The 13,059-nt window shown below is 46.8% G+C and overlaps 1 protein-coding gene across 6 annotated transcripts in view; it reads left to right on the top strand.

Annotated features, from left to right (window-relative positions):
- The window catches only part of LOC112266065, a 73,187-nt gene extending 60,671 nt beyond the window's left edge, over positions 1–12,516 (top strand). For 4 of the 6 annotated variants that reach the window (XM_042295928.1, XM_042295932.1, XM_042295931.1 and 1 more), the window contains 13 exons: positions 854–985; positions 1,213–1,395; positions 1,626–1,718; positions 1,796–1,882; positions 2,085–2,118; positions 2,264–2,341; positions 2,647–2,745; positions 3,341–3,382; positions 3,534–3,544; positions 3,755–4,009; positions 4,205–5,822; positions 6,119–7,274; positions 9,578–12,516. In XM_042295928.1, the coding sequence (XP_042151862.1) occupies positions 854–985; positions 1,213–1,395; positions 1,626–1,718; positions 1,796–1,882; positions 2,085–2,118; positions 2,264–2,341; positions 2,647–2,745; positions 3,341–3,382; positions 3,534–3,544; positions 3,755–4,009; positions 4,205–5,822; positions 6,119–7,274; positions 9,578–11,570 (5,781 nt within the window). In that variant the 3' untranslated portion in view covers positions 11,571–12,516. The remainder of the gene's footprint in view (positions 1–853; positions 986–1,212; positions 1,396–1,625; positions 1,719–1,795; positions 1,883–2,084; positions 2,119–2,263; positions 2,342–2,646; positions 2,746–3,340; positions 3,383–3,533; positions 3,545–3,754; positions 4,010–4,204; positions 5,823–6,118; positions 7,275–9,577) is intronic. The other 2 variants (XM_042295930.1, XM_042295929.1) reach the window with 2 other exon arrangements.
- The last annotated feature ends 543 nt before the right edge of the window (positions 12,517–13,059 follow it).

The raw sequence follows: 13,059 nt of genomic DNA, 5'->3' as shown, positions 1-13,059 counted from the left end.
GTTCTATAAACCTGAGCCAAGCACTACTGTCCCTGAGCTGGTCTATGGCCCCATTGCCTTGTAATGTGAACAATAATCTGTGCCACTCTGTCATGTTGTCAACAAGGCAGCATGGTGCATCATCCAGAAACATCTCTTTCCCATAAAATATACATTTGAATTTAGGCTTATTGGAATCGATCCCCTCATTGGCTAACGCACCGGTGTTGTATGGAGCTGCTTGACGACCTGAGGTGCTTCCCACTGGGTAGCTGTATCCAATGTTGCCGGCGGTAGCGAACATGGCAACCGGAGCACCCGTGTTGTATCGAGGTGATTGCCGACCAGAGTTGCGTCCCACTGGCGGGTGTCTTCTCACAGTGTCAGGCGGTAGATAACGTCGCAATTTTTCCCTCCCATGATTTTATAAGTTGGAAAGCATCCTACACAAGAAATAACTAATATTGAAAGCCACCTCGATGTCACTTTGGTACATACAGTCCGCAACAACACTGGGACACAGTGTCCTTCGCTCTCTCCTTGCCAAGCACTACTGTCCCGCAACGTTGTGGGAAGTAGATACCTAGTAGCCAATATTAGGGTGACGGTCATGGTAAGAACACATGTACATCGCATACAAGCAACAATACACCCATCATCAGTACTTTTAATAAAGAAACTAAACACTGAAATACAACTCAGACTCGTCCTCTGACTTCAGAACAGAAGTTCAAACTCTCGCTGTACGTTAGTTGCCTGGTTTCGACACACCCACTCGTTCATTCTCTGGTCGCCGTATTGGGATGCAGCTACCCCTTTCTCGTTATACCAACCCTAATAGAAGCCTAACCTCACTATCACCCCCGTGTGGCAGGAGCTGGCCAAACACTTTGATAAAAGTGACCCTGGCTACGAGGTGGTGGAGGATGCCATCATCACCATGACAGCTGTGGCCTGGTACATCAACGACATGAAGAGGAAGCAGGAGCACGCCATCAGGCTGCAGGTATGGACCACCACTCTGCCCAGTCACTCACTACAGCAGTTCTGAGGATACTACTGTATGTGTTATCTATGACTCTGAACTGGCTGTAGAGGTCAGAGGTTAAAAGTCAAAAGAGGTTAGAGGTCACGGAGGTCTTTGGACATGTCAGTCTCCACTACATCTGTTTTTGAAGGTTAGAGGTCAACCTTTGGTCAACACAAACACTGCTTTTCTTTTGGCTCTGGCAGGAGATTGAGAGCTTGTTGACCAACTGGACAGGTCCAGACCTGAATGGCTTTGGGGAGCTGGTGTTGGAGGGCTCCTTCAGGGTCCAACGGGTCAAGAAGGAGAGGGCATTCTTCCTCTTCGACAAGATGCTGCTTATCGCTAAAAAGAGGCTGGAGCTTTTCATCTACAGCACCCATATATTTGTGAGTGACGTGCGGACAGCGGAATGAATCGATCAGATTATTTTGTTTCTGTAAATGCTATGGGCATGTATCTTTAGAGATGACGCCTACACCAATCAAAAAAGTGAAATGTTTTCCTTTGTCGCTTGAGTCTTTATCGTGAACTGATACCCTTATTTACACTCCACTGCCTTTCCTCTCATATTTCACTCTCTCCTTTCCCTCATCTCTCCACCCTTCTCTCCATTCAGTGCTGTAATCTACTTCTGGTAGAAACCATGAAGGACCCCCTGTGTTTTAAGGTGTCCGATCAGACCATCCCCAAACAGCAGCACATTGTACAGGTATGAGTAAACCAAAGGACAGGACTTGTATTGTGTCAGACCAGTGTACCTAAACTACCCTCCTACCCATGTTACAGACCAAAAACCAGGAGGAGAAACGCCTTTGGCTGCACTATCTCAAGAGACTGATAGTGGAGAACCATCTTGCCTCTCTACCCCAGAAGGTGAGACATTCCGGTCAATGCTGCCGATATAAACGGCAATACTTTTCAGTCAAATATAAGACTGAAGGCTGTGGCTATACTGAAACTGAGAATATTGCATTCCCTCTGTTAGGTTGTGCTGCCACCTCATGGCTATTTAAAGTTAATGCAAACACTGTCGCAAGTCATTGAATCATTGAAATACCATACATGTATTTTTCAGGCAAGGCAGGTACTCGGTGACAACTTCTGTCAATGTGAGTTTCATTTCAAACCATCATACTTTCACACACCTACACTTTTCACTTTCAATTTACACTGTAAATTTAATTGAATTTGACACCAATCGTGCACAGTTTACGGTCATGCACAACTCAGTAACTTGCCATTTCTATTTCACAGCTCCTCAGTTTGATCAGGATCATTTTAAAAAGTCATCTCCAAGATGCAATGAATACCATCGAGGAAGACGCCAATCAGGTCAGGACAAGCCATTCTTACCTGTAATGCACCTAGTACCTCATTTGTGTGTGAACCACTTTTATTTTCTGTTGGATATCTTTACTGGTTTTAAGCACGTTCAAACCCCAAAGTCGGATGAGTGTAATGGCTTCTTTTTTGTCATAAATCTAGCAAATAACAAAGGCCTTTTGCCATATGCCTGTCTGGTCTGTGTTTGCGAAGTTAACTGAATTGTGTGTGTGTGTGTGTGTGTGTGTGTGTGTGTGTGTGTGTGTGTGTGTGTGTGTGTGTGTGTGTGTGTGTGTGTGTGTGTGTGTGTCCAGAGCCCCCAGAGTTCATCTACACCCCAGAGAAGGCCAAGAAGAGCCTTCCCCTGCTTCTGGAGGGGAACCTGTCCTACCGCCGCGGCAGGAGGCAGTCTGGTGAGACTTCTTAGAGTAGGAGTGCTGATTTAGCCTCAGTTTAGCCTTTTAGATCATAATGAATAAGATTATATGGACAGATCCTAGATCTGCATTCCTACTCAGGAGGCAGTCTGGTGAGACTTCATGTCTATAGAACAGGGTCCACATTCATAAAGAGTCTCAAAGCAGAAGTGCTGTTGAAGTATCAGTTTAGCCTTTTAGATCATATTTTAAACATTTTTTTTATATTGAACCTTTATTTAAGTCAGTTATGAACAAATTATACCGGGGAACAGTGGGTTAACTGCCTCCTACTAGGGCAGAACGACATATTTTTACCTTGTCAGCTCAGGGATTCAATCTAGCATCCTTTCAGTTACTAGCCCAAAGCTCTAACCACTAGGCTATCTGCCGCCCCAGTACTGAATAATTAACAGGATCACATGGACAAGTAGCACCTGATCCTGAGACGCTTTATGAACAAGGGCCCAGAGAGGAATCACCTACAGCACATTACTTGGACTAAACGTACAGTTAGCTAAGAAATGTAAATGCATAAATGTAATTATTGGAAATGACTAATTCTTGGATGCTTATGGGTGTTTCTTTCCAGCTCCAACTAAAGACTTCGAAACAGCATTTCATGGTGAGAGTGGTGAGAATGCTTCTTAAAGGATTTTTGTTATCTTGTTTCCTGGTAGTGCCTCGGTCAGTCGGGGCTGAAAGATTTGGTATTTTTTTAATTGAAAGTAAACACGCATTTCTTTGTTTCCCACAAACCATTCCTATCTTCTCATTGAATCCAGTCTCTACAAAGGTAAGCTTGATTCAGACTTGTTCCACACTTAACCACCCACACAACTGTCGTACACATAAATTAATCATCAAATGATATCTCATTGGAAAGAATTACTTGGCAAGAATTACTATGAGCAATGCCTTGTTGGCTTTAGAAATGCGACTGAGTAACACCCTCCCTTCCTGACATTATCCGTCTCCGTGTTTATACGCATGTCCATCTCCATAGGCTGGCAGCGAGGGTGAGCTGTGTCCTGGGGCAGATAGCCTGGGATACTCAGGCAGCACCAAAACCCTGGCCTCCTCTGTGATGGAGGTGGAAGCTGAGGCAGAGCGGCCGGACCCCTGCCTGGGCCTGGAAGATGAGGATCTATCCCCCCTGAGCCTCCCGCCCACCCTCTCCATCACCGAGGAGATCATGCAGTTCATTAACCAGAGCCGCGTGCGAGAGGGAATGGCCGAACTCAAGCATGACATAGTATGGGTGGGCTATATTGTCTTTCACAATTCACACATTGGTTAAACAGTTGCCATGGATTTGAAGCAACCTGTGCCACTTGTCTAGTCACTAGACATTAGTGTCTAGTTTTATGAGCTATCAATTCCTTCCTGAGTTAGTGCTGCATTACTCTACCGTGTACGTATTGACTCTTTTGTTTTTGTTTCTGTCTTTCCACAGGATTCACCCCTGGATGAGTCTCTGGAGGACCAAACAACTGAGCCACCTCCATGTCCAGTTGCTCAGCAAGGAAATGACCAGCCGCAGCCTTCCCCTACAGAGGAGACTTACAAGTCGCAAGACCCGCATCCCAATAGTCCAGAGGAGATAACAGTGCAACTGGAGGGGAGCAGAACCAAAATGGAAGACCAAACTCTTCCACCCCGTCTGTCCAGTGAGTCCTCAGAGGAGGGAGGTTGTGAAGGTGGAGAGTCAACACCTTTGCCATCTGATGTCAAAGAGGAGATGCCTCAGGAGGAGAGCACATCAGCCAAAGAAACCGAGACAGTTGAGGAAAGAACTGCATCAGAGGTGGAGGACGAGCAAACGGTCAAAACCGCGACACCTCTCTCTCCTGTAAGCCTCCCTGACAAAAGGGAGAGGGAGAAAGAACTCTGCTTTGACCTCCCCAACGAGGACAAACCCTCAGAAGCTCCAATCTCTCATCTCTCCGTCCCAGAGGACACTGTACAGAGCCCTCTGGCGCCCAAGAAAGAGACCCAGCTCACCAAGTCCGACAGGCAGATCATCGAGAAGATCCGCAGCTACTACGAGGCAGCTGAGGCCGAGGCAGGAGATGCAGGAGAAGGTGACAGCATCCCCACCCCCAGGAGAAACAGCTTCTCCCTCATCATCCCCACCGGCCTGGTCAAAGACTCTGTGTCCCGCTTTGCTGTCTTTGGCCACCAGGACAGCTTGTGTGACTCGGAGAGCGGGCGCTCCGATGGGGGGGCAGAACCAGAGCCTGAGTTAGAGCTGCCTGACCAGGGAGAGGGAGCCCTCAATCCAGACTGTTCCTCCACTTATGCTGCTGGTTCCCAGGAAGATCACAGCCAGGAACCAGGTCAGGGTGAGCCTGCTGTGGAGGAATGTAGCAGGTTTGAGCCAGGGAGCGAGCTCCTCCCCTACAAAGAGTTGATGAAGGAGTGGAAAGAGAAGGAGAAAGTAGGAGCCGCTGTTAGTACAGAGTTAACAGACATAAACAAAGAGCCCTCAGGCAGTGATGAAGCAGCCAAAGTGATCACAGAAGACCAGCAAGTAATCAACGGCCACGGACCAAGTCCAAGTGATCTGGACTCAGAACCTAAAGAGGCCCAGAAAGACTCCACTGACCCTCCACTTACAGGCCTCCACGACAGTAAGACCGCCCCAGTGTCCCAGGCTGGGTTGGGTAGAATCAGAGACAGGAGCTCCCTCACTGGGAACCTAGAGGGCCTACCCAGCCAGATCAAGGTGGGCCGCTGGTCCCGCCACTGTAAGATGGTGTCCTCCAGCCAGACCCTGTACGAGGGGGCAGCAGTCGCAGACGTGGCAGGGATAGGCCTGTTCGAGGCCAGCCCCGGTGATCCATGTCTGGTGGAGAACTCGGAGAGGATCCTCAGTAAGGTTCAAATGCTGGCTCGCATGTACAGCGCCAAGGCCAGCATCATGAAGGTGCCTCTTCACCACAAGAGGGTGTGTGTGGGTCGTGCACCGTGGACCGGCACCACCAGGCACAGCGTCCCTCCTCAGGCCCAGCCGCCACAGCAGCATCAGGAGGAGAAGATTACAGTAAAGAGAGCTCAGAGCCATTCCACTGGTCAGTACCTTTAACATCCTTTCGGAACGGCTATGATTTGATTTAATAGTGTAGTAGTAATGAAATCTGAAGACTTGTTGGTGTCTTATTGTTTAATTTTCACTGAATTTGTGTTAGTGAACACTATTAATAATAGAATAACACTTATAAACTGTGATTTACCATGTTTGATAGTGAAAGTAAAGCCTTTATAAAGTTAGTTAGGAAACACTACAAATAAAACATGACATGTAAAAGCCTCCATATTGTGTATCAGTGAATGACAGTGTTTGGGATGTTTTTTGTGGGATTTACAGGTTGCCAGGAGATTACTTCAGTCTCCTCAGAACCCCAGCTCTTTGGCCACGTCCTTGTCAGTGAACAGCTGTCCCGCACCTACCGCCAGCAGGAGAATAGCTACGTCCTGGCCGGACCCAGGGACAGTGTTTCCAACCTGGGATCCACGTCCATTACCTCTCCACCCTCCTCCCCTCTGACCACCCCACCAAAAAACCCTCAGGTTGGGCCTGAGGAGGTAGTGACGACTGCTGTGGAGGGGAAGCTTATGGAGAACCAGTCTGAGGAAGTCATCTCAGAAGCTGAGATGCAGAGGCCTCACTCCAAGAAGGGCTTCCCAGTCCAGGAAGGCCCCATCCAAGGGGTAAGGATTGAGGTTCCAGCTGATGGTCATCCAGGGACCCCAGAGATGTCTGTGAATCTCAGCAGGACTCAGGCAGAGCAGACAGGACATCATCTGTACTCCATCAGGGAAGATCCTTCTCTGGGGACAGCAAACTCTTTAGCAGGCCCATGTGGGAACAAGGACAGGTCTCCAGGGGTTGGCGCTGCAGAGGAACTGATGAAGACCATCCAACAGCAGGCTCCAACTGAACCAGAGACAAGCCAGTTGGTGAAGCCAGACGAAGACAATTTAAACACCAAGATAATGTCGCCTTATGTGGCCAGTGGGGCTGAGAGAGGGAGTTCACCCCAGGTGGCCCCTCGTCATCAAAGTAAAGCTGAATCCACCAAAGAGAAAACACGAGATGCCACTCTAGATGATCGGGATGTTTCGCCTGCATCGTCAAAGATTTCCCCTCACAGCTCCGACACGTCTCCCACACAACAGAGGTCCATCTCTGGACTAACTGAGGGGTCAAACCCCTTAGTGCGGCATCCCACTCAGTCACCTATGACTGAACCCATGCAAGCAACACATACATCTGGTCAGAGAGTCAAGGAGAGTCAAGGCCCAGAGGATTCCAAAGAAAAAGAGGGGGGCATGGTTCCCCATCCGTGGTCATCGCTCCAAAGCCCGGCGCCTATACCTCCACCAGGGGTGCAGTCCTCTGACTGTCTGCCTAAGTTCACCGGCCAAAGACCACCCAACCTGCACCTGCCCACTAGCATGGGTAGAAGGAGCCTTCCTATCAATTGGAACGGATCAAACAACGCCACACTCCCCAGCCAAAGGTACAGTATTTAATAGCCTAATAGTACAGTAGTAACACAATTTCACCGGTCTATTGCTTAATTCTTCCACGAAGAGTTCTTGTAGATAATAAGCAGAATCTACCACACACCCAAAACCGATTTGTGAAGGTGCTGGAGGAAAAAAGCAAAACTGGAGAAACATTAAAGAAATTTACATCTGACTGGAAGAGTGCAGAGACTTTTTCCTGTTTCTTGACTTAGAGTTCTTAAAGAAATTCCATGAATAAGATAAGACAGTACATTGTTATTCACAGAGTAGATGGAAAGGAAACATTTTAGTGAAATGCTATATGCATTATATTTTAACATTTTCTACATTGTAGAATAATAGTGAAGACATCAAAACTATGAAACAACACATATGGAATCATGTAGTTACCAAAAAGGTATTTAACAAATCTAAATATAGCTGGTTCAGAGAATGCCAAGAGTGGGCAAAGCTGTCATCAAGGCAAAGGGTGGAGAATCTCAAATATAAAATATATTTAGATTTATTTAACACTTGTTTTGGTTACTACATGATTCCATATGTGTTATTACATCGTTTTGACGTCTTCTATAATTCTACAATGTAGAAAATAGTACAAATAAAGAAAAACCCTGGAATGAGTAGGTGTGTCCAAACCTTTGACTGATACTGTAAGTATTCACACCCCTGAGTCAATACATGTTATAATCATCTTTGCCAGCTATTACAGCTGTGAGTCTTTCTGGGTCAGTCTCTAAGAGCTTTGCACACCTGGATTGTACAATATTTGCTAATTATTCTTTTTTAATTTCTTCAGACTCTGTCGAGTTGGTTGTTGATCATGGCTAGACAGCCATTTTCAAGTATTGCCATTGATTTTTAAGCCATTTTTTTTCAAAATTGTAAACAGGATGCATGTTTTGGAATATTTTTTATTCTGTACACGCTTCCTTCTTTTCACTCTGTCATTTAGGTTAGTAATTGGGGAGTAACTACAATGTTGTTGATCCATCCTCAGTTTTCTTCTATCACAGCCAATAAACTCTGTAACTGTTTTAAAATCCCCATTGGCCTCATGGTGAAATCCCAGAGCGGTTTCTTTCCTCTCCGGCAACTGAGTTAGGAACTACACCTGTATCTTTGTAGTGACTGGGGTGTATTGATACACCATTCAAAGTGTAATTAACTTCACCATGCTCAAAGGCATATTCAATGTCTGCTTTTTAAAAAATCCATCTACCAATGGGTGCCATTCTTTGTGAGGCATTGGAGAACCTCCCCAGTCTTTCTGGTTGAATCTGTGTTTGAAATTCACTGAGAGACTGAGAGACCTTACAGATAATTTAATGTGTGGGGTACAGATATGAGGTAGTCATGTTAAACACTATTATTGTACACAGAGTCCATGCAACTTATTATGTGATTTGTTAAGCACATGTTTACTTCTGAACTTATTCAGGCTTGCCATAACAAAGAGGATGAATACTTATTAACTCAAGACATTTCAGCTTTAAAAAATGTATTCATTTGTAAACATTTCTAAAAGCATCATTCTACTTTGACATTATGGGGTATTGTGTGTAGGCCAGTGTCACAAAATCTAAATTTAATCCAGTTTAAATTCATGCTGTAACACTACATAATATGAAAAAATTCAAGGGGTGTGAATACTTTCTGAAGGCACTGTCGATGCAAAGTATGTGAAAAGGCCCCTGAATGTCCACAGCTTTAGAGGTTATATCGAGTGGTAAACTTATCCACAGTTCCTATTTTGCTGTATAATAATAAATATAGAAATTGTTTAGTTTTATTTTGTGTACATCACTGCTAAGAGCTGAATTGTATAAATAAAAGTACACACGGACTGTCAAAGTAGTTTATATTCACAAGACTGAGCCATCGCTGCCTGCAGTCCTCTCCTCTCAATCCTGCTTCTCCTCAAGCCAGTGTTGTGGCATTAATCAGTCCCTCCAGGATTTTGCAGGGATTTTATGTGATATTTTGCATGGCAATATGCAGTGATTTAGTCAAATTTGATGATTTAGTCGAATTCAATTTCATTGATAAGTATTTTTTTTTGACGTGTGGCTTGATTGAACCATATTATGCAGTGATTGGTTGAAATGGGTCAGTTTTATGCGATAATATTGCGATGATTTGGCTGTTTTATGTGGAGATAGTGCAGTGATTGGTCAAATTTGCAAGCCCTCGCATATTATGTGTGAAATTGTTGATTTTGATCAAAAATGCTCAGAATCCTGGAGGGACTGATTAATCGTCCATTCATTTCCTCTTCTCTTTCCTTTGGTTATAGACTACCACCGGCTCCAGTGACGTCCAGAGAGCCAGGACAGGATCCTTCAGCCCCATCCATCCATGCCTCTGGGTTGTCCCCCATCAGACAGCCTTCCTCCCAGTCTTCACTGGAGAGATCAGCCACCCTGCCTCCAGGTATTGGCCATCCCATGGATGCCAAGCCCCCCTCCGCCTTCAGCCCCAGTCTCCACCATCGCTCTCCCTCTCCAATCAGGGGACTCTCCTGCTCCTCTCCCACCCCTTCTGCCTTGACCAAGTCCCTGGCCGCCTTCTGCATCAGCCAGTCCATCAGCCAGAGTCTGGCCAAGAACAACGCTCGCCTCCAGGACCAGGCCACCCCTTCCCCAGGTAGTCCAGCCCCTCTGGCTCCCGCTCCCACTGCATCCCCACTCAGGATGAGGTCTCCCTCCCCCAAACTCACCTCTGGCCCTAGTGGCCCCCCTCTGAGTCCCCCTTCCCCACTCCGGTCTACTTCACTTCGCTCCAGCCCATGCGCATCCCCATCCCCAGCCCTGTCCCCCTCACCATACCGCAGCCAGCACTCAGTCTCCCCAGCCCCCCCAGTCAGCCTGCATAACACCGCCTCTTCCTCTGCCTCCCCCCGGCCCAGGCCTGTTGCCCTAGCCCAGCCACGTCATATTGGTTTGAATGGAAATAGCAACAACAACAACAACACCACTAACGGAGGATTGGCCGTGAATCACCGGAAGCCACCGTTAGCGAGTACCAATAGTATACCCCATCCCCATGATTCTCACTGGAGTGGTTCTGCTCACACTTCCAACAGAGTGGCAAGGCCCTTCTCTGCCTCGGAGCCCAGCTCACGAGTGCAGTCCCCCTCTCCCTCCCCATCTCCATTCAGCAGGATCTGCTCCCCACCCCCTGTCCAGAATCATACAGGCCCTCTGATGAACAAGCCCCCCAACCCTAGAAGCACCCGGCCCGGAGGGGCTAGCCCCTTCAACCACCTGGGCCTCTCCCTGGAGCTCCCCAGGACCTCCTCAGCCTGCTCCTCAGGCATCACCTCCCCTCGTATTACCTCCCCACCGCCCATCGGGGTTCCTGCCAATGTGTGGGGAGTCGCCGCTCCTCAGCCGCGGCATGCCAAATTGGCATTCCCTTCCTCCTCCATAGCCTCACCCACATGGAGAGGTGGCTTATCCCCCTCCCCCTCCATTCAGAGAAGCTACAGCACCACCTCCCCTCCCCCATCTGGTTTCTCCTCATGCTCTCCAACCCCTTCTCAGAACCTGCGGAGGACCAAGGGGAGCAGCCTGCCCTTCCTCAGCCTGGCTGACCGACCACCCAGCCCAGTCAGGAATGGGAGAAGGTCATGGGTAGAGAGCGGAAGGCGCAGGGCGGTGGGTGCGGAGCAGGAATCTGGGCTGATGAGTCCCCGAGGGGGATCCTACTCCAACAGTGACTCCTACAGCGGCTCCAACAGCGGCTCCCCATCCTGCCTCAGCCCCTGCACCTTGTCCCCTGTCAGACTGGCCCCTGGGAAGAGCAACCACGGCGGGCAACACTTCACCAGCATTGCCTGGCCCGACGTACGAGAACTCCTGACCAAGTATGACAGTGGAGACAGCCCTGACCGGAGCGCTACGACTTCCCCTGTCTGGCCTCAGGATGAGTGGGGTGACCCAGACCTTGGGGAGGACAGTTGCCGGAGCCACCTGATCTGTGCCTATGTGCCTCGGGCCTCCCCAGCCCCAGACATGGGCGCACCCATCCAGTGCCCTCACAGGAGTGAGCCAAAGCCAGAGGACGCCTCCTCAATGCAGGCAGCCAAAAGGACTCTAAAGACTAGCTATGCTACCACTGTGAACCTGCAGATTGCTGGCAGTGGGCGAATCACTTCCTTCAGCAACACCCAGGTGAGCTTGAGCCAGACCTTAGCCCCTGTGGTAGACAGCCAGGGCAGACGGAGAGTCAGCATCAATGCCTGCAACCTCACTCTTCCTGTTCCCCAGAACTGCAACAGGCTGTGAGGGGCTGCAACTGGGCGACCTCCTCCAAGATGCCTTATGCCTCAGTGAAAGTCTAAATAGGCACTTTACCCTGAAACAGTGGTGTTCATAGGGATCCTATGAGATATAACTCCAGGTCATAAGGTAATGAATTACATTAGACTTAATTGGACAGTAGACTGAATCACCTGTTCTTCCAGATGACAATCTGACAATGTCAGGGATTCTGCAACCAACTCCACGAACCACCGTCCGGCCACCTACATCACTGTCCAACAAGACACTGACTGAACCCACAGACAAATGAGTTTTTCCCGGTGTTGTTTTTATTAGTCTTTTTGTTCTTGTTTGTTCTTTCAAAATAAATTTGGTTTATTCTGTTAAACAAAAAACAATGTATTGTGTACCAAACTCCTGTGTTTGTGCTTGTGGCTGTCATGGTCAAAACTGTCAATTATTTTCTTTTATTTATGAAGTAGTCTTATTTTGTCTGCATTTCTGGCACTTAATTGTATGTCTTTATTTTGCACAATGTCCTCAGCTGTGTGTGCAGTTAAGACATATCTGTGAAGGTAGGTTTTATTTCACACTAAATCATGACGCTATGTGTTCTAACCTATATAGTTTTATCAGTGATTCAAAAAGATATGATTTATTTGATTACATAAGAGCTGAAAATAAGGGAAAACAAGGGCAACAAATTTCAGGGAAAACAAAGTGCAAGGAAATTAATGTTGTGAGTCATTCACATGCATTTTTATTGCTGTACAACACAGTGTCTTCAGGCTACTATGTCACATTTTGATAGTATAGACCTAGCTACTTTTTTAAGTACCGTATTTAAATATCAGTTTGGAAATTGTGTGAGCTCCTGTGGTCAAAAGACTCAAAAAACAACTACTGTGTCTATTACTTGTGTATTTCAGTTATTTGTACTCCAATAATAATAAAAATATTAAAGACCCTTTGATGTTGTCTGTCTCCTGTATAAATCTTCCAAGTATACCTATTATTATTGATTAGTCAATATCCTGGAGAACATAGTTATTAACACTAAATGCCAATTTTTCCATGTCTACTTTCCCGAAGGAAAATAGTTCCCTGGACGTGGTCGTCGTGCCTGTGTCAAGGGCGATCGGAAGTGGGTGAATGATTATGAATAATAGTAATGAAAGTTCGGCTCTTTTTACTAACTCTGATCTTTTCGACTCGTTCAGTCAAAATAACAAATCTTTCGACTAATTTCGTTAATTTGAGTCATTAATCCTGCTGTAGAATTAATCGCGTACAGTAGGTCAAACGAACGACTAAAATGAACGATTCAATGAGAAAAATGATTCGTGACTCGAGTCAGTATAAAAGTAGCGTTCAAAAAGAACAAATCGTTCGCGAACTGCACATCACTAATAAAGAACTGGTGTTGTGTTCGGGTTGGACTCTCTAGGCTACACTCTTGGGTGTAACTGAGCATTTGAAATTTCAGGATTTTGTTGCAGTACAAATATTACAG

The sequence above is a fragment of the Oncorhynchus tshawytscha genome, linkage group LG13 (genome assembly GCF_018296145.1).
Source record: "Oncorhynchus tshawytscha isolate Ot180627B linkage group LG13, Otsh_v2.0, whole genome shotgun sequence".
Taxonomy (NCBI): domain Eukaryota; kingdom Metazoa; phylum Chordata; class Actinopteri; order Salmoniformes; family Salmonidae; genus Oncorhynchus; species Oncorhynchus tshawytscha.
This window is presented reverse-complemented; position numbering and strand designations above follow the sequence as displayed.